General features: G+C 35.7%; 1 protein-coding gene across 2 annotated transcripts in view; it reads left to right on the plus strand.

Annotated features, from left to right (window-relative positions):
• The first annotated feature begins 20,121 nt into the window (after window positions 1-20,121).
• The window catches only part of LOC149545435 (protein STRICTOSIDINE SYNTHASE-LIKE 7-like), a 49,672-nt gene continuing 43,454 nt past the window's right edge, over window positions 20,122-26,339 (plus strand). For both annotated transcript variants that reach the window (XM_089790650.1, XM_089790649.1), the window contains exons 1-2: window positions 20,122-20,699; window positions 21,079-21,146. In XM_089790650.1, the coding sequence (XP_089646776.1) occupies window positions 20,445-20,699; window positions 21,079-21,146 (323 nt within the window). In that variant the 5' untranslated portion in view covers window positions 20,122-20,444. The remainder of the gene's footprint in view (window positions 20,700-21,078; window positions 21,147-26,339) is intronic.

Genomic DNA, 26,339 nt, shown 5'->3' on the forward strand with positions numbered 1-26,339 from the left:
GCCACTTGCATTAACCTAAGGCATGGGAGAAGATGCAAAAGAGGTAGAAGGTATTGAGGAGGAAGAACAAACCAAAGAAGCACCTAAGGCAGAGCCTAAGAAGAGAAAATCACAAAAATAGCCTATAGCTTAACCCAAAGGAAAAAAGATAGCCAAGCCTAGCCCAACAAAACCTACTACAAGGGCCAGTACAAGGGCTACAACAAAAGAGGCCAAGGAGAAAGAAAAGAAGAAGGTCACAAAGCAAGGAGGTCCATCCAAGAAGAAGCTAAGAAGAAAATATGTTTCACCCCCTAAATCAGATGAAGAAAGAACAGAATCTGATGAAAACAACCAATTTAGAGTGGTAAGTCACACCACTAAGTCTAACTTGGAAAACATATGTGATAACATTAGAGATAATGCAGACTTATTAGGTATAAAAAGTATTGATTATGAACATAAAATGGTTGAAGAGTTAGTCTACACCATGATGGCAAAGTTCAAGAATACTCCACTTGAACTAGACAATTCAATGCCTAAGGAGTTATATTCTATTGTAGAAAATAAATGGCATTATTGCCTAAAAATGGAAAGAGAAATAAGAGAGTCAACATTGGATTGAGTGATGCCTAAACTTACTAAAGGGAAAATTAGTAAAGAAAATAAGAAAAATGGAGCAAATTTTCACCCAAGTATAGAGCCTTTAGTATTCTACATAATAAAATTGAGGATGTTGTAAAGAAGTCCACTCTAATGTGGAAGCTAATCTATGGCCTCACAACTATGAAAGAAGGACAAGAAGATCCCTTTGAGGGAAGAAATAATGGAGATGCAGAGGAAAATGATAAGGAAGAAGAAGGTGAAAAAGATAAGGTAGATGTTACAGTGGAGAAGGAAACACAAAATAATGATATGGCAACTACTAAACATCAGTAAATAGATCAAAGTATACAGGACACACAATTTCCACCACCAAGTCATCCATATGTAACTCCTACACCTATAGATACAGTGATTGTACAAGATGTTCTTGACACTTCTAGTCAGAACATAAACCCATTAACTATAAAGGACCTTAAAAAGATCCTTCACCGAACTACACTACAAGCTCAATTATGTAAAAATCTAGTCTTGGTGAGTGTGGAAGCACTTCAAAAGGTTGTAGCTGACATTTCAAGGGATAAGAAGAATCCACAAGAACCACCTTCACATATCCCAACAACTACAAGTGGACAATCCTAAGAGCAATCTGCACAAGATACAATAGCTAAGGTCAACTCCATAGTTATAGTCACTACTACTACCAAGGAGCAAGCAAATGATCAAATAGGATAGATGGATACCTATGTCACTATAACACAAGTACAAGGTGCACCCCCAAAAATAACAATAATTGATCAAGGAAAAATGGAGGAGGAGACCCCAAAGGAGGAAGAGCAAGAGGCAATACAAACATTGATAAATTTGCCTACAATAGGGACTCCAACTTGAATGAAACAATAGCCGAGCACTGAAGCATTACCACTCCAAATTTTAGCACCAGGCTCGAGCTCTACTAAGGTTGCAAGGGTACTTCACTATGAAGACCCTACTCTAGATGAGGAAATAATCATTCCTAAGTATGACTAAGCAACCATGAACAAAGATCAGATTAATGAAGTGCAAGAGGCACTAGAAAAGAAAAAGAAAAAGAAGATACTTGGAAATGAGTATAAACAAAGGCAAGCTTTAATTGAGATCAAAGACATCTTTTTGGATGCATTTAATTTGTAGGTACCTAATGAAACCAAGCCAATCATGGAACAATTATCTAATATAGTGGACTAGGTATAGAATGAAGACCTTGATACTAACGCCAAATTGTTAGAATGGTCAGAAAAGAAGTTCCAAATGAAGGTGAATGAAAGAATATCAAGTGAAATGGCACTATCATACGTGGAGCTAGCAAAAAAGATAGAAAAGGTAAAGACAGTACTTGAGAATATATTCTCATTGTACTCAAAATTGTGTGATCCATCATTATTCACACAAGAAACTAGCCAGCGAATAATGAGCTTGGAGAGGAACCTTAAGATATCAAGCATGCAACTACCCAATGATCTAGCTCATAGTGAGAAGCATTTTCAAACTATGCTTCACATTCAAAAGGAATTAGTTGTGCTAACAATAGATGAGGCAAATATAAAGGCCAAGTTGATGCAAATTCAATCTTCCATCACCCCACACATGGAAGTCTTACAGAAGGAACTAGCCTACGCCAAAAATGTGTTGAAGAAATACTCCAATCTTTCTACATTGGAAGACCTAGTTCACCTTGCAGTAGAGTCAGCTATCTAGCTTAAATAATTGGAAATTGCACTTTACAACTGGGATGCTACTCTTAGGATAATAATGGAGGCAAATAAATCCCTTTTGGCTAAGTATTTAGTTAATGTATAGAACCCTTTCACATTAGTGTCAAAAAGGGGGAGATAAAACTAAGGGGGAGATTATAATAAAAAGGTGGAGATTAAATTTTGAGGAGATAAATTTTGAAAAGGCCAAAAGGATATAATAAGTGCAAGGGAAGATGTGTGAAAGGGGGATATAGTATGGTACAAATAGAGAAATAAAGGCAAGGCAAGGCAGAGATAAAGAGTATGAGAATCTACATGAGATAAAACCAGCATGAGAAATTTTGGAGACAGCAACGGCACATCAGCTCAAGGGCAGTTACAAATTTTAAGGTATAAAATCTTCACAAAATTTTGAACATTTTGAAGTTGTACATGTATATAAGCCAAATAGAATATATATTATACTCAAAGAGATCAGATTCATAATGTATAGTTAAGTGTTTTTGACACTCATGTCAAAGGGGGAGATTGTTGGTCTCAGATTGGTTTTGACAATCGAGTGTCAACACACTTAAGAAATTTTCTAAGTTGATACCAAGTATAATATAGATGCTAAGTTACAGTATGTGTCAAGCCAAAAATTCAATAGATGCCGAGTTATTCAGATGTCAAGTAGATAGGCAGTGCCGAGCAAGTTTCAACTACCAAGTGACAATAGATGTCGAGCCAGTATATGTGCCAAATAAACTATAGGTGCCAAGAAAGAAAAAATTCCTATATGTGTCGAGCATCAACAAACAACAGGTGTCGAGCATCAATAATCAACAAGTGTTGAGTGACACAGTATTGGCATATGAGTTTTTGCCTTCACAAACTCAAATACAAATCATGTTACATGACAACTAATATACAGATTTCAAATTCTAAAGATAAGATCGAATCTTTTAGAGTTCCTATGTACTCTACATGCAACTAATCAAAAAAGTGTAATGCGAAAGAGGCAAAATGGATGAATCTTAGCCATAAATTTATACCTAACCCTAAGTCATGAAACTTTTTTAAGAAGGACGAAGCCTCATATTTCATATGTGTGATCAAGGAGATTAGAAAGAGAGAAAAGAGTAGAAGGGTGAAGAGTATAAACAGGGTGACTTAGAAAAGTAGAGGAATTGATAGATCAACTAAGCAGAACAGAGCATCAGCACTTCATACAGAGTTATATCAGATCAAAGAGGATCAGATCAGAATGGACTAAACATTGATCTAAAATCAGCAATTCAAGATTGTAAGTGATCAGGTCAAAACATTCTACTATACTTTCTAGCCATTGTATTAGGAGAATGAAAATCCTATGATGATAGGTTGGTTTAACAACCATTTTGTAAATCCTTTAACAGGGTAACATTCCAAGTGAATGTTTGTAAATCCTTTAGACAAGTGCACTTTTAAAACGGTGTTGAGCCTTTAACAGGGCATGCCACTCACAGGGCAGACCATTGATGATAGTCAAAACATTGTAAACTTAACCAATTATATATTGTTGTAGTGATAAGTTGTGGGTGTCATCCCCATCTCAGTTTTACCTTCTCATTTTGGAGGGTTTCTGCATGATCAAATATTGTGTTATCTCTTTTCATGGATGTCTTTACTTTCTTGTTAATTAGATGTGTTACATGCATGTATTGATTTCAGTTAAAGGTTTTAGTGATTAATGTTTATTAATTCTGATTCACCCCTTCTCTCAGAAGTAAATCCTCCCACTTGTGAATTTCAACACATAAAAATGTAAAAAATAACTAATAGCATTTATTTCTTTAATTCAAGCTAGATGAAGATAAAAAGAAATGCTTTTAATAGATCACTAGTTGAAATTAAAAGAGACATTATGGTATGAAGTGACACTTAGTATCACATCTTAACCTTCCTTGTGGCTTTATTGCATTCAACCAAAACTTAGAGGAGGGTTGGGACTATTGGGTCCTAATATGTAGGGGGTTTATTTATCTGCCAAATGGATAGTTAGAGGTATTTCAAGTGATAAACCATGGAAGATCCTAGTGGGTAACAAAATTGCACTTGTTGATATGAATGAGACGTCACACTCTATTGACTGACCAGATAAAATTCTACTTACCCCTTTTTCCCATGTCAGAGGTTCTCTACCTTTTTAATCCATTTGGCATGCTTGGCAATTGTTTGGAATGGAGAAAAAACTCTTTACAACAAGGTTTTAGCTTTGCCAGTTCTTTAATTTGGTGGAATAGGCTTGTACACTACCATGGACAACCCTTAGCTGTATGTTTTCCTAAATAGAAACACTATCTTTTCAACAAAAGGCATTAAACATTTTAGTGACATTTGGGACTTTAATACTCTTGCCTAGATTTGTTGGCTAAATATCAAGGACTACTTTAGTCTACATAATAGGATTGAAGGATTTTTATTTTTTTCAAGTCACTAGTGCCTCAGGATCTCCAAATGGAGATGTGTACTCCCTTGCAATGCAACATATTCAAAGATTGGTGGTAGATTAAGATTCTTGTCCTTGAGAGCCAATTTATGACCATTTTGTCGTCAATCTGAAAATTTGAAACATATCTTTTGGAGTTGTCCTTGAATTAGAAAGAAATGGAATGCCATATTTTAGCATTTTCCTACTATTTTTTTATCATACTTTGAGATAGAAGGAGGCAATCTTCAGGATTGGTCTTAATAAGAATGTAGTTTTAGATTCTCTGTGTCAATGCATTTTGCTACGTATTTGGAAAAGTAGATGTCAAGCACATTTTACTAATCATTGTTTGCATCATGAAATAGATATACTAGTGTTTTCCTCAAAAATGTTGTTTGAATTAGTTTTTTTTTTTTATGTTCACAACTGAAGATTAAGCATAAAGATGGAGTGAGATATCATAGACAATTGGATGAGATCAAGTATCAATTTTTGCACCCAGAGGGAGGTGAAATAAAATGCTCCTAGCAACTTCAACAACTTCTTTGTTTTTGAGTCTGATTGATCTTTTTGTAAAATATGTTGTTTTCTATATGAGACAACTTATTAGTTACATCTAGTTATTAGGCCTTTGAGCTAATTACAACATGGTTTTGTTTAGATTTGATAAGAGTTGTAAGTTTTCATTTCTTCAATTTTAAATTAAAAATTGAGGTTGAAAACATTGTGTACATAAAAATGTAAAAAATAACTAATAGCATTTATTGCTTTAATTCAAGCTAGATGAAGATAAAAAGAAATGCTTTTAATAGATCACTACTTGAAATTAAAAGAGACATTATGGTATGAAGTGACAATTAGTATCACATCTTGACCTAATTCTATGAAATTTAGCATCAGGTACAATTAATTCTTTGGATTCATAATTATAGGTGGCCTATGTCTCTAGCTAGGTTATGTTGAAATTGAATGCAATGGGATGATCTTCTTTGAGATCTCTTTGATCTACTAGAAGATAATTTGTATTATCCAATTGAACAACCTCAATAAGAGAGTCATTAGGAAAATATCTTTGAACTTGCCTTTACGGTCTTAAAAATTGCTTCTGAGAAAACTTCATTATTCACAAAATTGTTGCAGAGAAGAAAATAGATCAAATCATTATTAGAAATATTGAATCCTAAAAGAGATTTATGTTCTTAACAAAATATTGTACTCTCATACACAAAGGAATAAGGCAATTCACTTATTATGAATAGAACTAATGTCTCATATATGCAGACTAAGCCGTAGCACTCAAAATTCAAAATGAACTTCCACAATTGAAAATTCTATAGTTAAATCCTTTTAAAACAAAAAATCAATTGAACATCAACATTATAAATCCCCAACAATTTTTGAAGGCAAACAAATTATATCAAACCTTACAACACCAAACAAATGAAGAGATGTAGATTGGACGTTTCATAGCAACTCATACTTATATTCCAAGGAGTCAGGTTTTAATGGCAATTGGTGCATTTGATTATCTAATCTTTTTCTCAAAGGCATATGCCACAACATTATTATTATTAATATTTTGCTAAAAATAAATATCTAGTTAATGATTCAAAATTGCAATACTATTCTGTTACTAGCACATAGTTTGCAAACAAAATGTTGTGTCTATAGTCTTTTAATGTAACTCATAGTGACGCATCTTACTAGTCATATTCACAAGGTTATCATAGCATATCTTATATGCAATTTTTTTAAAAAGCTAATATTTCAAGACAGTTGAATGTAAAGAAAAGGAATAGTAAAATCTCTATACATTATTAAAAGTCCACCTCAAAAGACTAAGCAATCATAACTGTTAAACCATATGAATGATATACAAAAATGCTCAATACACCTTACTAAAACTGATAGAAACACCTTCAATAGTAATTCGCAATAATAGTTGCCTTCATAGGCAAATAAAGCCAAATATGCATTTGGGAATGATTTAATGAGCAATGAATGGGTAAGTCACATAACTCAACATTTTTTTAAAAGTGTAGACGAGCATGCCACCTAGGGATCCATTTATTAATAATGTCCCTGTAATACACTGACGTAAGTAGTGATTCTTGTGTGTAATCTTACATGACTCTTTGGAAAGTCTATCTACAATGACACTAAGGGGTTGGAAATATATTTTGGATCCATATTTTGCATTAGAAATATGTTATCTTCTAAAACAAAATTATGCTAAAAAATCTAGCATTGTCATTTACCAAAACATTGCCGATTGATTTACGATATTGCCCAAATCAAATAGAAACCTAAATCAAATAGCAAAACCAAAACATTGCTAGCTTTATACATCACTAATGTCGAACTTAAACGTTCCTACATTTCCAAAATGCCCTATTTTTGGCTAAAATGCAGGACTAAAACATTGCTACATTTCTGTTGAGACTAAAAATTGCAAGGTCAAATTTTTAGTACTATTGAGAAATCAAGCCCTTAAATGCTTTTAAATGAGATTGTACCTGGTTGTCAGTCCGAGGCCTAAGAGGTGTTTAATGTTTCTAACACCTTTCATTTAGTGCATCTATGTGTTCTATGAAGTTAAACTAGCATTTCAAACCATTCTGCGAAGTCCCATTTTGAGCTAGTGTCAAAATTTGCAATTCTGCCCAAGTGTCAAATAGCGATCAAAGACCCAGTTTGAATTTGAATATCTTTTACCCAGGCATGTTTCATGGCTCACCACTTTGGAGATGTCTATTATGCATATCAAAGAACCTATGTTTCAATTTTCAAGTCATTTTGAATCCGTTTGACTAGGTTTTGCACCCCCCAAAGTTGGTCATTTACTATTTTGTGCATTTGACTAGTTGTTCACAATTCTCGGAAGCCTTGTTCGACCAATCATATCTTTGACCTAGTTGACCCAAATGAAGAAATTCATTTTGCATTGTGTTCCAGGGGTCAGACACTTCATATGTTCCAATTTTGAGATAATGAAAAATCCATTTGATCAGTTTTCTAGCATGATCAAAAACCTAGTTTACACTGTTTTGTTATGACTAAGGTATCTAGGTTGATTCGTACCCCTGTTTGGCACGTTATAACTTTGATCCTATGATTGGTGAGCCTAAATAGCTTATATCATTGTGTTGTCTCCTAAAAATCCTTTAAGCATGCCAGTTCCTGAGTCATGACAAATCCATTTGCATACTTTGATATGTCCGTCCATTTACCAAAAACTACTTTTTGACATATTTGCTAGTTTAAAATTTCCAAGTGCCTATTTTCGAAAATTCGCCAAATGTGCCCTGTGATTCGTCATGAGCTCAAAACATGGAATTATATTCTCTTCATGGCAAAGAACTTATATCCTAGTTTTTAGAACCCCAAGTGATCAATAACCTAGTTTATAATGCCGAACTTGAGCCTAGTTTATGTTTTTTAACATTGTTTGCCTGCAGGGTAATTGAAGTATGGAGGTTCGGCAATTAAAATCTTTTGATTGGAAATTTGTCATGGGCAAAAAATTTCAGTGTGGTAAAGTATACAGGATTGAACACTCATGCCAATTTTTGTGGCCTGGTTACTTGATTAAGTTAGTTTTTACAGCCACCTGGCAGGCCTCCTAACACAATTTTCAAATGGTGCGGAAATGATTAAAAAAGGAGTTTTAAAGTAATGTTCTTGTAATTATTTTTAATTCCAGTCATTGCAAGTGGAGATCATGCATTGTGATGATTAAGCCTTCAAAATGTGATAGACCATTAAAGGGAGATGTCAGAAATTATCAAGGTTAAATAATTTTTTTTGGGATATGCTTTGGTCTAATGATCAAACTATGTGGAGTAGATATAGTTTGCCAAAGCATTTCAATCATATTAAAAGGGGAAATCATGGGCAACTTAAGGAATTTCCACATGCAGATAAGAGCAGCATGAGTTTGAAGGGAGTCAGCTCAATCAATACAAAGCCAGAGCCACTTATTTAAAGCAATTCATGCAAATGAAATGGGGTAGTCAACATTGTTATGGAGCAACTCCATAAGAGAAAATGGAAATTAAGGAAAAAATCAAAGCCATAGAAGCCGGTTGCAGCAGTTAGCACAGAGCTCTCATGCATAAAAGGAACCAACGTTTTTTAAAGCACAATATGCCAAGTGCATTAGAGAGCAGTCACCCACTCTAAAAAAATGAAGCCACCTTAGCATAGAGAGAAAAAGGTTCAACATGAAGAAAAGCCGTAGGCAGTAAGAAAGAACAAGACCACTGTGTTGCACGGTGTGAAGCAGAAGGAAATGCACAGCAAACAAAAACCAGAGGAGCTCATAGATTGAAGGCAGTCATAGGAAAAACGCAGGTCAAAGCAAGAACAGAGCCGTAGCTCTCTGAAAAAAGTTCCCATGCCACATAAAGGAGCAGTTCTAAAATAAAAGAACTTCATGCCATAAGCTAGCCAAGAAGGAACCTCACGCTGTGAACAGAGCACTAGCAAGCAAGAGAACACCAAACGCCTTGGAAAGAACAGAGAAGCCGCAGGGCAAGATTTTTATCCCATATTGATTATGTGGGAAGGTTTTAAAGTTTTTAAATACAAGTCTTTGCAAATATGTGGTGTCCAAAGGCTAAGGGTTTTTGTAAAGGAAACAATCCATGGTGTGGGCCCTGTACCCGTGGATGACATCAGCAAGACATGGGGTCAAAGCAAATTTTAAACGAATCAACAACTGCGCTGATGTGGCATCATTGAACCAGATGTCGCCACGTGTCAAAAATCGACGAACGACGCTTCCCCGCAAAAAGAGTTGCGCGGAGGTTAAATAATGCGGGGATGCGTCTGGGCGCCACGTGGCACAACGGGTCCTGCAGGTGATGATGTGGCGAGAACGAGCAACTCAAATGGAGGCATAGGATTTCGCCACGTGGCAAGATCCGACGGTCCGTGCATCCTCGCAATATGGAGTTGTAGGGATTTAAGTAATGTGGCAAAGCGATATTTTGCCACATGGCATGGGACCACCTAGTCATGACGTGGCACTGAGTTCGAGAGGTCGACCAATCAACGAATGACACATGGCACCGGTCAAAGGGAAGGTTGACCTCGGATTCAAAGGCAGGGGCAGTTAAAAAAATTATAATAATTTTTGTTATTATTTTTATAATGGATGCACATCAATTTTTAAAAAATTGCAAAAGGGACATTTTATTCTAAAGTTTTAACTTTAGATAAATTTAAAATTTTAAAAGGAATGCAGACCTGATAGTTATAACAAAGGGGCATTTTTCGAAATAAGATTCTTGGGGTTTTCTGTAAGCAAAACATGGACTCCAATATACCGTCGGAATTGGGAAAAGATGAACTATCTGATTCTGGAGTCAGTTTTTGCATAGGTAGTAGCTGGTTCAAGCTATAGGAGGATTTCTTTCAGGTTCCCAGATTGCAATCGAATTTAGGTGTCAATATCCAAAGTTATTTTCTAGCATGGAAATGACCTGAATACGGTTAAAAGGAAGTGAAAATGAGATTTGAGCCAATTTTAACCATTTTCTAATCAGATTGAATCTCAATTTCATTGGTATTTCATTGAGGCAAATCAGATATTTTGGTGATTCAAAGAATTTCATCATTAGGTAGAGATATTTTGCAAATCAGTTACAAGGCAATGATGAAATCAAATTAGATCAAGATGGAGAAGGAAGGATGAAGTTTTTAGTTGCCAGAAGATTGAATTTCAAGTGGACACTTGTCAAGTAAAGATCATATCCGAAATTTTTTCTCTTCTATATTATTCTTTCTTTCTTCCATGTGAAGGGTTCTAGTTCCAGTTTTTGTTACTGAGAAACCAGTAGGTTCCAGTTTCTGGGAAGAAAAAGTTGATTGCTGTGATAGCATTAAGGATTCCAATTTTTGCACTGAGACCATTGGTTCTAGTATTTTGACATATTTCCATCACTGTGACACCATTTTTCTTTAGCAGAACTCTCATGTGAACAACAGTGTAGAGATAATATAGATAGTTCTGAAATATTAGATTGTTTCATGTCTTGATTTTATGCATCTGAATGTATAGTTTCAAGGAAATGAATACATATGAGCAACAATTTCACTAGTTTTATTTTGGTTCTTGTCTCCTGTCTCAGTAATCTATAAGTCTTAAGTGGTTTTGGAACAAAGATTTGAGACCCATTTGCATCCCTTTTAGGTAGTATGTTTGATGTATTTTGCTGTTGGACCAAAGGGCCAAGTAAATGCTTGATATGTTTAAACAAGGTTACTGGTTGTTTGAGAAGGATATTTCATGAGAATGAGACTTGAATGAACACTGATGTCTGAATTACAAGGTGGTTGGATAGATCTGATGTCTGGGTATATGAGATACGTCCTGATGTCACAGATGTATGTTTTGAATTCATGGAATTGCCCAATGGATTAGGCACTGATCAGTTATAGGATCACTGGTTATACTATTGCATTTTTGAGGTTTTGTTGAATCAACATCTTTAATCAAATGAATTTCCCTTTCATGTTGAAGAACTATAAACAAAATGCCCTCACTCAGCTTATGAATTTCATTGTTTTGCATCTAGCTACTGCAGATATATGTTATTTCATAAATTATCAGGAGAAACAAGGGTTTTATCTGCTTCATATTAGATTCAGTGTATGCTTTGACAACTGGTACCATATAAAGAATCTACAGGTCTACCCGCCTAGGTTTTACAGAGCCTGAAGTAAAAGAAGGGTCATGCCTTATAGTTGGCCTGGTGTCTGAATGGATGTGTTGATAATGGGAGTTAGCTGCCCCTAGATGTGTCATATTCTCATCAAGGTAATTGGAAATGGGTAACGTTTTCAAACACCAACAAAATGGCGACTCTGCTGGGGAGATAAAATGGCAATCCATTTTGTTGAAAGAACAAGAGCCTCTGATGTGAAACAGAGTGGATATAGCATATCAATAGCAGAATGTGTTCCTTTTCCTTGCTGAAGTTTCATGTTCCCCAATTAAGCTTTATTCATTATCAGTAGTATGTTGAAACTAGATAAAAATTGTGTTCTATGACTGTCATAGGTCTATCTTCAATCAGTTCAATTTTTTCAAATACTGTTGAGAAAGTTTTAGAGTCAAGAATCGATTTATAAAGTGTATTTTCTTTTCAAGGTGTTAGTGATCTGCAAGTTTTTTCTACATTGAAGGTCTAGTTCAGATTTGTTAAGTGACAAATTATGTTTTATTTCTCACAAAGTGTGAGTGGCGACTCTCAAATCTCTGTACCAGTTTGTTCCTAGTTGATTTCATTGCAAAATTTTAAAGGACTTTCAGATGTATGGGCAGATCTAAAATTGTTGATAGATCTTGGAAAAGAAGCTTTAAATTCTTGATAAGTTTTAAAGTGTTGTTTGAAATCTGCTGTTATAAAGAAATTGAAATGTAAAAAATCAATCACAACAGTGGTTATTTTATTCCTCTTGCAAAGAGGTGGCGACTCTACAAATTTTTGACCAGTGGTGTAAAAGATTTTCAGTCTTGCACCTATGCTAGATCAACAGATCAAAGTTTTCCATCAGCACTTGAGGTATTTTGGTTTTCATGTTTTCTTTTCATGAAAGTCAAATGTTAGAATCGGTGCCTCTATTCAGTGATTTTAGCACTAGTAAGAAGAGGTAGAAATTTTGTTGTAAGATGGAGTCAGATCTCAGATCTGATATTAGTTTACCAAATTCAGAGAGTTTAGAAACTATGAGTAATAACATTACTATGTTGAATACAATGGTCTACAAAAGGATTGTCAATCTTATAAGAATTGAGGTAGGAAATACTAAAGGTTTAAGTGCCAAACAATGTTATTTAAGGCTTAAGTCAGTAATCAATAAGATGCATTTTCATTGTAGACCTAAGGAATCTTCACTACCTAGTGTTTTCCTTGATGTTCTAGTACCCGATTCAGTCAATTGGCCAGCACCTATTAGATTACAAAGAATTTTGCAAATTGAAAAATTCATTGAGAAGATGGAAGGTGATGATTATAGATGTCATGAAATATCTCCTAATGATAGTGAGTGTGCTGAAAGCCAAGGTAGTAATGAATACAATGAGTCCGTAGAGCAAGATAATCTATCTTCTGATTGTGAAGAGGTGGATTCAAATGTTAATGAATCAGGTAATAGCAATCAACATGAAAAGGATGGATATAAAAGAGAAGATAAATTAAGTTACAGTACATATGAAATTGAAGAAAGTTGTAACAGCAGTAAGGGGAATGATTGCCATGATAAGAAAGAATGTTGTAATAATTCTGATTTTCCAGATTGTTACACTAATCATCTACATGTTGTAAGTTTTTCATGTTATCTAGATGACAATCACAGCCATGAGAAGATTTGTGAGGCAGTCTTCTTGAGTTCTGATGAAATCTCTGTTTTGTTGGCTTGTGAGTTTGAAAAGCACGTAAGTATCTCTAAGGATCTTCATATGTTCTCTCATAATACTTTCTCATTCAGTCAAATCAATTCCCCAAAGTTTGATGTGGAAAAAGAGGTAGAATTCGAACAATTTTTGTTAGACTTTGGAGGTGTATATAACAGAACCTCAAATGTTTTTGCACATGACAATTTTTTGGATGTAGAGAATGTTGATGAAGGGAAGTTTAATGTTGTTTCAGATTCTTTTCATGTTGATCTTGTTGAACATTGTTTTGATGTTTCATATGATGAAGAGGAAAACAGTGAATATTGTCAATCAGATTATGGCTTTTCTTTATATGCTAATAAGTCTTGTGAAGATAAGTTCAAGGTGTATTCTGACTTTCAGTTTGATGAAGAAGATGATAGTGGTCAACATAGTTTAGATCAACACTTTTAGAATGAGTTTTCAATTTTGGTGACTAATCAGTTGTTTGAAGAATGTGAAGAGGTTTCAGCAAATGATAAATCTGACTTGATGAGTAACATGGTTGCAAGTAGGCAGAGATCATATTCTACATACTCTTCACACCCGGAGGCACAAGGTGAGTTACAAATTGATTCATGTAACTCGTTGAATGAAATAGAGTACCAAGCTTTTGTGTTTCTGGTTAAAAGAATTCATGATTCAGTTAGAAGTGATCAGTTTCAGCTTGATATCAGTTGTTATGGTCATGCTAATCCATTTTTTCATAGTGGGCAAGATGAAGAAAGTATGTCTGATTTTTATTCGCACTATGAAGATGATGATAGTTTTGTTTTACCTATTGAGTTGATTGTGAATAATGATGTGTTGGGTAAGACAAGGAAGAATGAGAGTTTTAGTTTGCCTCAGGAGAATGTGAATGAAATTAAGGTATATGACAGAGGTAAAAAGTTCTGAAACTTTTCAGTGGCCTGGGGCCATCTCTTGTACATAGTTAAGAGTAGTTTTCCTGTTTTCAATAAAGCTGTTCGAGAAAGTTTTGTTGTTCAAGTGTGTGGTCTACTTTTCCCAGAGATCTAAAATCTTGTCGTTCCCGCAAGGGACATGTATCCCCAGACAGAGCCACTGTTGAGACTAAAAATTGCAAGGTCAAATTTTTAGTACTATTGAGAAATCAAGCCCTTAAATGCTTTTAAATGAGATTGTACCTGGTTGTCAGTCCGAGGCCTAAGAGGTGTTTAATGTTTCTAACACCTTTCATTTAGTGCGTCTATGTGTTCTATGAAATTAAACTGACATTTCAAACCATTCTGCGAAGTCCCATTTTGAGCTAGTGTCAAAATTTGCAATTCTGCCCAAGTGTCAAATAGCGATTAGAGGCCCAGTTTGAATTTGAATATCTTTTATCCAGAAATGTGTCATGGCTCACCACTTTGGAGATGTCTATTATGCATATCAAAGAACCTATGTTTCAATTCTCAAGTCATTTCAAATCCGTTTGACTAGGTTTTACACCCCCCAAAGTTGGTCATTTACTGTTGTCTGCATTTGACTAGTTGTTCACAATTCTGGGAAGCCATGTTCGACAAATCATATCTTTGACCCAGTTGACCCAAATGAAGAAATTCATTTTGGATTGTGTTCTAGGGGTCAGACACTTCATATGTTCCAATTTTGAGATCATGACAAATCCATTTGATCAGTTTTCTAGCATGATCAAAAACTTAGTTTACACTGTTTTGTTATGACTAAGGTATCCAGGTTGATTCGTACCCCTGTTCAGCACGTTAAAACTTTGATCCTATGATTGGTGAGACTGAATAGATTATATCATTTTGTTGTCTCCTAAAAATCCTTGAAGCATGCCAGTTCCCGAGTCATGAAAAATCCATTTGCATATATTGATATGTCCGTCCATTTACCAAAAACTACTTTTTGACATATTTGCCAGTTTAAAATTTCCAAGTGCCTATTTTCGGAAATTCGCCAAATGTGCCCTGTGATTCATCATGAGCTCAAAACATGGAATTATATTCTCTTCATGGCAAAGAACTTATATCCTAGTTTTTAGAACCCCAAGTGATCAATAACCCAGTTTATAATGTCGAACCTGAGCCTAGTTTATCTTTTTTAACATTGTTTGCCTGCAGGGTAATTGAAGTATGGATGTTCGGCAATTAAAATCTTTTGACTGGAAATTCGTCATGGGCTAAAAATTTGCAGTGTGGTAAAGTATATAGGATTGAACACTCATGCCAATTTTTACGGCACGGTTACTTGATTAAGTTAGTTTTTACGGCCACCTAGCAGGCCTCCTAACACAATTTTCAAATGGTGCGAAAATGATTAAAAAAGGAGTTTTAAAGTAATGTTCTTGTAATTGTTTTTAATTCCAGTCATTGCAAGTGGAGATCATGCATTGTGATGATTAAGCCTTCAAAATGTGATAGACCATTAAAGGGAGAAGTCTGAAATTATCAAGGTTAAATAATTTTTTTTGGGATATGCTTTGGTCTAATGATCAAACTATGTGGAGTAGATATAGTTTGCCAAAGCATTTCAATCGTATTAAAAGGGGAAATCATGGGCAACTTAAGGAATTTCCACATGCAGATAAGAGCAGCATGAGTTTGAAGGGAGTCAGCTCAATCAATACAAAACCAGAGCCACTGATTTAAAGCAATTCATGCAAATGAAATGGGGTAGTCGGCATTGTTATGGAGCAACTCCATAAGAGAAAATGGAAATTAAGGAACAAATCAAAGCCATAGAAGCCGGTTGCAGCAGTTAGCACAGAGCTCTCATGCATAAAAGGAACCAACGTTTTTTTAAGCACAATATGCCAAGTGCATTAGAGAGCAGTCACCCACTCTAAAAAAATGAAGCCGCCTTAGCATAGAGAGAAAAAGGTTCAACATGAAGAAAAGCCGCAGGCAATAAGAAAGAACAAGACCATTGTGCTGCGCGGTGTGAAGCAGAAGGAAATGCACAGCAAACAAAAACCAGAGGAGCTCATAGATTGAAGGCAGTCATAGGAAAAATGCAGGTCAAAGCAAGAACAGAGCCGTAGCTCTCTAAAAAAAGTTCCCATGCCACATAAAGGAGCAATTCTAAAATAAAAGAATTTCATGCCATAAGCCAGCCAAGAAGGAACCTCACGCTGTGAACAGAGCACTAGCAAGCAAGAGAACACCAAACGCCTTGGAAAGAATAGAGAAGCTGCAGGGCAAGATTTTTATCCCATATTGATTATGTGGGAGGGTTTTAAAGTTTTTAAATACAAGTCTTTGCAAATATGTGGTGTCCAAAGACTAATGGTTTTTGTAAAGGCAACAATCCATGGTGTGGGTCCTGTACCCGTGGATGACATCAGCAAGACGTGGGGTCAAAACAAATTTTAAACGAATCAACAACTGCGCTGATGTGGTGTCGTTGAACCAGATGTCGCCACGTGTCAAAAATCGACGAACGACGCTTCCCCACAAAAAGAGTTGCGCGGAGGTTAAATAATGTGGGGATGCGCCTGGGCGCCACGTGGCATGACGGGTCCTGTGGGTGATGACATGGCGAGAACGAGCAGCTTAAATGGAGGCACAGGATTTCACCATGTGGCAAGATCCGACGGTCCGTGCATCCTCGCAATATGGAGTTGTAGGGATTTAAGTAATGCGGCAAAGCGGGATTTCGCCACATGGCATGGGCCTACCTAGTGATGACATAGCACTGAGTTCGAGAGGTTGACCAATCAACGAATGACACGTGGCACCGGTCAAAGGGAAGGTTGACCCCAGATTCAAAGGCAGGGGCAGTTAAAAAAACAATAATAATTTTTATTATTATTTTTATAATGGATGCACGTCAGTTTTAAAAAAATTGCACAAGGGACATTTTATTCTAAATTTTTAACTTTAGATAAATTTAAAATTTTCAAATTTTAAATTTTAAAAGGAATGCAGACCTGATAGTTATAACAAAGGGGCATTTTTCGAAATAAGATTCTTGGGGTTTTCTGTAAGCAAAACATGGACTCCAATATACCGCCGAAATCGGAAAAAGATGAACTATCCAATTCTGGAGTCGATTTTTGCACAGGTAGTAGCTGGTTCAAGCTACAAGAGGTTTTCTTTTAGGTTCCCAGATTGCAACCGAATTTAGGTGTCAATATTCAAAGTTGTTTTCTAGCATGGAAATGACCTAAATATGGTTAAAAGGAAGTGAAAATGAGATTTGAGGCAATTTTAACCATTTTCTAATCAGATTGAATCTCAATTTCATCAGTATTTCATTGAGGCAAATCAGATATTTTGGTGATTCAAAAAATTTCATCATTAGGTAGAGATATTTTGCAAATCAGTTACAAGGCAATGATGAAATCAAATTAGATCAAGATGGAGAAGGAAGGATGAAGTTTTCAATTGCGAGAAGATTGAATTTCAAGTGGACACTTGTCAAGTAAAGATCAGATCCGAAATTTTTTCTCTTCTATATTATTCTTTCTTTCTTCCATGTGAAGGGTTCCAGTTCCAGTTTTTGTTACTGAGAAACCAGTAGGTTCCAGTTTCTGGGAAGAAAAAGTTGATTGCTATGATACCATTAAGGATTCCAGTTTTTCCACTGAGACCATTGGTTCCAATATTTTGACATATTTCCATGACTGTGACACCATTTTTCTTCAACAGAACTCTCATGTGAACAACATTGTAGAGATAATATAGATAGTTCTGAAATATTAGGTTGTTTCATCTTTTGATTTTATGCATCTGAATGTATAGTTTCAAGGAAATGAATACATATGAGCAACAATTTCACTAGTTTAATTCTGGTTCTTGTCTCTTGTCTCAGCAATCTGTAAGTCTTAAGTGGTTTTGGAACAAAGATTTGAGACCCATTTGCATCCCTTTCAGGTAGTATGTTTGATGTATTTTGCTTTTGGACCAAAGGGCCAAGTAAATGCTTGATATGTTTAAACAAGGTTACTAGTTGTTTGAGAAGGATATTTCATGAGAATGAGACCTGAATGAACACTGATGTCTGAATCACAAGGTGGTTGGATAGATTTGATGTCTGGGTATATGAGATATGTCCTGATGTCACAGATGTATGTTTTGAATTCATGGAATTGCCTAATGGATTAGGCACTAATCAGTTATAGGATCACTGGTTATACTGTTGCATTTTTGAGATTTTGTTGAATCAACATCTTTAATCAAATGAATTTTCCTTTCATATTGAAGAACTATAAACAGAATGCCCTCACTCAGCTTATGAATTTTATTGTTTTGCATCTAGCTACTGCAGATATATGTTATTTCATAAATTATCAAGAGAAATAAGGGTTTTATCTGCTTCATATTAGATTCAGTGTATGCTTTGACAACTGGTACCATATAAAGAATCTACAGGTCTACCCGCCTAGGTTTTGCAGAGCCTGAAGTAGAAGAAGGGTCATGCCTTATAGTTGGCCTGATGTCTGAATGGATGTGTTGATAATTGGAGTTAGCTGCCCCTAGATGTGTCATATTCTCATCAGGGTAAATGGAAATGGGTAACGTTTTCAAACACCAACAATTTCCACAATGCCCTATTTTTTTTCTTCTGAAATCTAAAACTTAATTCAAATAATAGACAAAATTTGCTTCTCTTTAGAAAGCCCTAAGCCCGTTTGGTTGTGGGCATAAGAATGGAGAATAGGGATGCAATATTGGGAATAGGAATGACTATTCCAATAACAACTATTTTTTGGAATGGGTATAAGCTCATTTTAAAGGCAAAATGAGAATATGTATTCCTATTCCCTATTCCAATTGACGAACTAGCCCCGTTTGTTTGCTGGAATTAACCTGGAATAGGAAAATTGGAATAAATCTATTCCAATTTTGGCCCAAAATGAGAATAAATCGAATTCCAAAAAAAATTTAGAATTCGATTTATTTTTATTTTTGACCAAAATTGGAATAGATTTATTCCAATTTTCCTATTCCCATTTCCCTATTCCAGGTTAATTCCAGCAAAGAAACGGGGAATTGAAAACGTATTCTAAATTTTTTATTCATATTCCAACAACCAAACCATATCAAAGAAAAGAACAAACATGCCCCCAACTCCCCACTGAAACATCAATTTCTGTAGCTGCCCATGAAATCTGAAAGCTTCTATTTGATGAACATAGTTGCACCATTGCTGAAAAATTATATGGCAAATGTCCTCCCTTCCGGGGGATCGAGACAAAGACCTCTATTATTTTTCCCCCACCAAAATTTGAAAAATGCAGCAACAACAAACTTGAAAAGCCCTCACTTCGTAGAATGAATTGAATCTGTCAAATTTGGCCTTAAACTAAACATGGAGAAATTTGGGTAGTGAATTAATTTTTTTTATACAAGTGTCCTCATAAAATTACTTGCATCATAGCTCCCGAAAATTGCACACGACCCATTTGCATGCTAAAAAACAAACCCTAAATGCTAGTTGTTTGATCTTGTAATGTGCAAACTCCTGCAAAATTGGTGTTACCGAAACCTTTTGATTTTTCAATCCTGCAAAGCCAGAGAAGTGCATTGAGGAATACACGTTCTCTCGTATTTGGAGGATAAATATATTTCTGACATCCTGCAACCTGCATAGGAACCAATCATAGTGTGCCAAAATAATTTGATTTAATATTTTGCTTGACATTATGCAACTTTACTTCAGAAATAAGGGAATGTGAAATAAATATGAGAGAAAGCTGCATTTTGGTTTGTTAAATAGAGAAAGTTTAATCACTGTTTAAACAAGGAGCCTGCGCTATAGTTCATGGCAGGAACAAATAAAAAATAAATAAAAACAACAAAGCACAAAGCACAAGTCAACGATTCTTTAGCACATATCAATTATCGTCCACAATGCAAATTATGGACAACTTTTTGATTAAACAGGCACAAATTAAATACACGAGGGACTACATGTTCTCACAATGAAGAAATCTATTTACCGAAAACAACTTTTATTTTCAAACGGAGAAAAACATGTTCATGGTAGTCTGTTCTTTAGTTGGAAATTAACATGGCTGAGGTTATCTAGCTGTAGTGCCTCACAAAGAGTCTACTACAACCATGAATTTTGTGGGAGGAGTTCAATGTGAAGCAACACCACACAAAATAAGTCGATTCAAATTGAGATGGGGGATGTCCAAGTGAAGACCGCAGCCTTATTGGCTGTTCTGTGCTAGGCCTCAACAGCATTATGGAATTACCTTCTAAGAACATCTCAAATTGATCCTGCCCCCATAATTCTTTTGTCTTCCCCTCCTATGAGAGATGGTATTTATGCTCCCAATGAGAAGCCTGACAAGGCTGAAAAGATAGGTTTAGGGTTAGTACATGGGCCAGAAGACTTCGCTCTTGACAGAGAAAAGAAGTCCTTTTTCACAGGATGTGAGGATGGGTGGATTAAAAGGGTCTGGTTTGATGAAGTAAGGTTGGCGAATTGGAAATTTGTTGGGGGGCGGCCTTTGGGTGTGGCGCTTGGTACTAACGGGGAGCTCATTGTCCGTGAACTTCATAAGGTAAGCTATTTATCTGTTATGCTTTCAAATATTGCTCACTATGTCTTGAAGTAACATCCTGTAAATTATACCAGTAGTTCATTGTTTGAACTACGGTACATGCATACACTCCCAAGAGGTGATAATGCACCTGTTATCTGCTACCTTTTAAAGGCATTTTGATGCAGAGCATTGTGATTAATAAGTAGATGCTTTTTTAAAAAGAAATTGTCCTATTAAAAGGAGATTGCACGTGTTACATACCTATGCGTTGCCATCTTCAAAGCTTTTCTTTCTGTTTGTGTTTTACCTAGCAGGTCTTCGATTTAAAGTTAGGATTCCTGTGTTTTACAAAGACATTGATGGATGATTCATCACGTGCTTGTAAAATTTCTGTTAGGACTTGCTAAATGTCACAAAAGACAATGTGGAGGTCTTGTGCAATGAAACTGGAGAATCAAAATTCAAGTATGTGATATGATATCTATTCCCCTGCTTTTATTTGATCAATTTTGCTTCTTGAAACACCATGTATTAGTAAACTGACAAGAAAATTTTAATAATGTGATTAGAAATTCGTGGTGTATTTTCTGTCAGAGGTTCATAGAAGTGAATGAAGGCCCTTTTTTCAAAAGTACATCTAGGAAACTCGGTTTTCAATTCATTCTGATTTATCTCTTATATGTGTTCATGTTTATAGATTTACTGATCCATTACATGGTTAAAACAAGCCAGCCGAGAGTCAAGTGTGAATTTGGGAAAAAAATATTTACAAGTCTATCAAAATCGCTGGTTGGTCAGATTTATAGTTAAAACTTGAAAGCAGATGACACTGTTCATTCCCTTATACATAGAAAGGAGCAAACCCACAGTTCAGACCGTCAACCAGAATCACCTTCAACTGAAAGTTTGTAACAACACCCCAATAGAATAATAATGAAATTCAAAGTCTTGAACAAAATTTTCACTATTAATATTTATTTTTTATGATTGTTTAGTCCTTCATTATCTTATATAAAAAATTTTGGTAAATGATAGGAAGATGTGCAGAAGGTATTCCATAAATAGAATCAGGACCACTGGTCTGAATAAATTCCCAAATAATTGAATCTTTATTTCCAAACATGGTAACCAACCCTAAATAGGCTTGTAAATTTATTCCTTTTTGGGCTCTTTTCAAGGATTTATTTTCTGTTCAAATTCAGAATAACAGAGCATTATGCAGTTGTGGGGGCAGACTCAGTTTAGAAAATCATTTAGATTTGTTGCCATTTAGGAACACCTAATTAGTATTTGCTGGTGATTTATAATATATGCAATTAGCTTTGGGTCCAAAGAGGAACAATGCCAGTTACCGCTGGGTCATCCAAATCACAATTAATTGTGAGTTTCTTTTGTGCTCATTATTCATTGGCTTAAATTTTGGTCAGAGATAAACTCATGTAACCACTTAAGAGAAATTAGTTATAAAACACCTCTCTTAAATTTTTACAGGACTTACACTGGTTTCAGTGTCAAAGTACAGAAACTGTGATACCTGTCTGAATTTTGCTCAGGAGTTGAAATGGGCTCTACTGGAGTGGTCATTGTCCATTTATGGCCAACGTGCTACAGTCTAATATTTTATGCACAATAGGCTGGCAAGATAGTTACTTACTTCACTGTAGTGAATATTGTCAAACTACACCAATGTAGCATTTCTCTAAACCATTGCAAACACAGGCTGGCCAAATTGTCAAGGATAAAAAATAAGGCTGCCCAAACTACAAAGGCCAAAAATTGAAGGTTGTCTATGGCTGTGCATTGTGCAGTAGGCTACCCAAATTACAAAAATTCAAATTTCATTTTAGAGTGCAGTGGTGCACAAGGCATTCAAATGAATCAAATTGATGCCACTGTACTTCAAATTCTACACCCATACGAAAAATTGAATTTGGAGGTGTTTGCGGATGTGACTCTACAATGTCTCTTATGCAAAGGATTAGCCTGTCTTTAGCACCATGCTTTTGTTTTGCCTTGAAACCCTTTCCTAAGTAGAGGTAACATTTGCTGATCTACATGGATTGGTAAGGTTTGGTTCATTCTCAAGCTTGGTAACGAGGTGAACAACTGTGCATTTGGTGTGAAGACTTCAATCTGAAGCAACACAACACAGAGAAAGTTGGTTCAAATTGATATGGGGGAAGCTGAAAATGGAGATTGCAGCCTTATTGGCTGTTCTCTGCTTGGCTTCAGTGGCATCATGGAATTACTTTGTGAGAACATGTCAAATTGATACTGCCCGCATAAGTTTTTTGCCTTTTATCCCACGAGAGATGGTATTTATCTCCCATTGAGAAGCTTGTAAAGGCAGAAAAGTTAGGTTTAAGGCTATTACATGGGCCAAAAGATTTAGGTCTTGACAGATAAAAATCTTTTTTCACAAGATGTGAGCATGTGTGGATCACCTAATTTATATTAAAGTAATGAGAATTGGAATCAGATTGGAATCGGCAAGGCCGAATCGAATCATGAATCGGCCATAAATCGGAATCAAATCGGCTATGAATCGGAAAATTAAAAAAAATCCTTTAAATTTAGAGATTTTAGCAATTTAAAACTTATTTCATGCACCCTTTATTGAATATAATTTAAACACACTATAAAATCATCAAATAGAAGTTAACATACATAAACATGGAACATAAATGATAAATCCATCACATAGTAAGTCATGAGAAATCATATGACCATAAAGATTCAAATCATAGAATGTATGTAAGATGAAGATCCATAAGACATCAAATCATAAATGTATGTAAGAATCTAAGATGAAGAGCCATGAAACGTATGTCTATCAATGTCCATAAACAAAATGAAAAAACAAGGCTCCAACTCAAGCCTCATCATCATCCTCAAGCTCGGTCGCAAACTTAGCCTCTGAGTATCTAGTTTGCCTTCTAGAAAGGCGTCTAAGGTAGGTCCTAGAGGATTGCCGAGCCATAGCCCCCACATGTAAGATGGACTCACGAACAAGATCATTACGGCCTGTGTCTGTGCATGCACGTGTGCATCTACCAGTGCCCGAATACGCTCTAACTGCCTCCTCTGCCATGGCCATAGCCTTAGCCTCTCTATCCACCTAGTCAACCCACACATGGTCTTCCTCAATGAAGACTGGATCCACATCCTAAGTGAGCCACTTTGATTCTGGATCAACCTCCTCTAGAATGATCGGAGAGGAAGATTGTAATGAATAAAGACAAGATCATTCAACCTCTGTATAGTCAACCTATTTCTCCTTTTTGAGTGGATGTGCTCGAATATGGACCAACTGTGCTCACATCCAGAAGCACTGCTTGGCTAACTCAAAATACAGATGGCAATTTTTTGAAGTTTTGGGGTTGTGGGCCCAAATATTTGCCACCATCTATTTGAAATAAGGGAAAAAAACAATTAGTCTTATTTACAATTTTAAAATTACATAATCAACAATTAAATAGCACAACTTATAAGCCATAAACTTAAGATTCATGAATATATTAGTTAATTTTTACTTGGTTGTATTGTCGTCTGAGCATCTATGGCCATCCTGCTAGAGAAAAGTGGCCCTTCTTTATTATTGAACTTGTCGAGCTCAATGGTTACATTTGCGCTATCCTCATCGCTACTCAACCTCTGGATCATTGTATATAAGTTGGTGAGAACCTCCTCATCATCTTTGAAGTCAAGACGGAAACAAAATGTCGAATTCAGATAGTAAGTTGTTGCATGGATGGGTCGGTGGAGCTGATTCTGCCATCTTCTATGAATGATCTCCCAAATAGAGGCATACTTCTCTTGCACTCCTGCATACTGGGCTCTAATGGTCTCCTTGGGCCTATCCATGCCCTCATATCTATAGCCCATAGAGAGCTTCTCCCCATCAACAGTTCGTAGAAGAGATAAAAGGGGCTCACTGACCTGCATATAATGTTAAAAAAACATTTGAGTCAAAACTTAAATATAAAATAATATAACTAAAAGTGAAACTAAATCATTAAATAATTAAATAATAAATATTAAATACTAAATAGTAAAATATTGAATCATAAATGTTAAATTGCAATAAATTTACCTTAACGATTTCTTCAGCAAGTTTTCAAAAACCATCATCATAAAAAATGTGATTCACCACATCTACCCCTGCAGTGGTTGTAGCATAGGAAGATGTAATCCACTCCCACACAACCAACATTCTTCTCAAATTGTCCCTTGATGTCAACAAGGACTGCAATGCGATGAAATTCGAGGCAAACCTCGTGATGCCTAGACGAGCTAACTCCTTGCCTCCTATGTAGTCCCTCATTGTGCTAAGGATGGATGAATGATTGTAGATAAACTTGCATATAATGTTTGCCCTTTTGACACATGATTTGACCCACTCAAGCTTGCCAATTTCCTCCAACATGAGATCAAGGCAATGTGCCACACAAGGAGACCAAAGTATGGTGGGGTGCTTCTCCATCAAAAGTTTATCTACAACAATTTTAAGTTAATTATAAATTCAAACATGTTAGAAAACTTAGAATTAGAAAAAGTTCAAAATTCAAATAAATTTATTCTCAAAACTTGAAAAGTTAAAAGTTTACTTGCAACAACATAACTTGCTGCATTATCCGTCATCACTTGCACCACATGTTTTCCCTTCACCTCTGCTCTGACTTCCTAAATAACCTCACATAAGTATCTGATGTTTTTGATATGATCAAAAGCATCAATGGATTTGAAGAACATGATATCCTACAAAATAATGAATTGTCATGGATCATCAACAAATCAAAATTTGAAATATTCAATCACAATTCAAAATTCACAATGTATGTAGGAAAATAGAATGATCAATCACCTCCATAGGAAACAAGAAAATTGAGGAGTTTTCTATTCCTCCTATCTGTCCATCATCAGTCATGATGGTGCAACCCTTTTCAATCCACTTCTTTCAGTGGTCCTTAAGCTCAACCTTTATATCCTCTACTATTTCATCCAAGAGGTATCCACTCAACTTAGCCTCAGTTCGGGCTTTAAACCCCGGACTACAAATAGCAATTGCATCTATCATGTTTTTCCAATAAGGAGCCTTATCACAAATAGATTATGATTAAAAATTTAGATGACAAATCATTATGCAAGCTTGTAAAGTGAATCTATGATTAATCAATAAATCATAAAACAAGTAGATATAATTAAAGTTTTATTTTAACCTTAAAGAAAACAAAGAAAAAGGAATCAATTACCTAGCTGCAACAAATGGAATGTTGTAAAAGTAGCAAAATTCGCAAATTTCTTTTCTAGTAGCATCATGAATCTCCTTGTTCAAACCCATGCCCTGAAGCATGGGTTGTGAGCCAAGAGTAGTGCGGGGCACAAAGTAACTATCCAATCTGTTCTTCTACACTCTAGGCTACAATAGGTTGGATTCAATCTGAGTACAAGACCGACTAACACTAGCACTAGCACTTGCACGAGCACTAGAACTAGGATGAAAAGGAGGCCTGGAAGAACCCTCTCCAACACAACCTACGGATGCGAATGCTAATACAGCTACGAGAGCATGGGAGCTAATACCCCTTAACCCTTCAAGTTGCCTTTTCTTATTCAATTTATCTTGTTCATATTTTTCTAATGCCACTAAACAAGTGT

This window comes from Cupressus sempervirens, chromosome 7 (assembly GCF_028749045.1).
Source record: "Cupressus sempervirens isolate cs-2001-9-10 chromosome 7, ASM2874904v1, whole genome shotgun sequence".
NCBI lineage: Eukaryota > Viridiplantae > Streptophyta > Pinopsida > Cupressales > Cupressaceae > Cupressus > Cupressus sempervirens.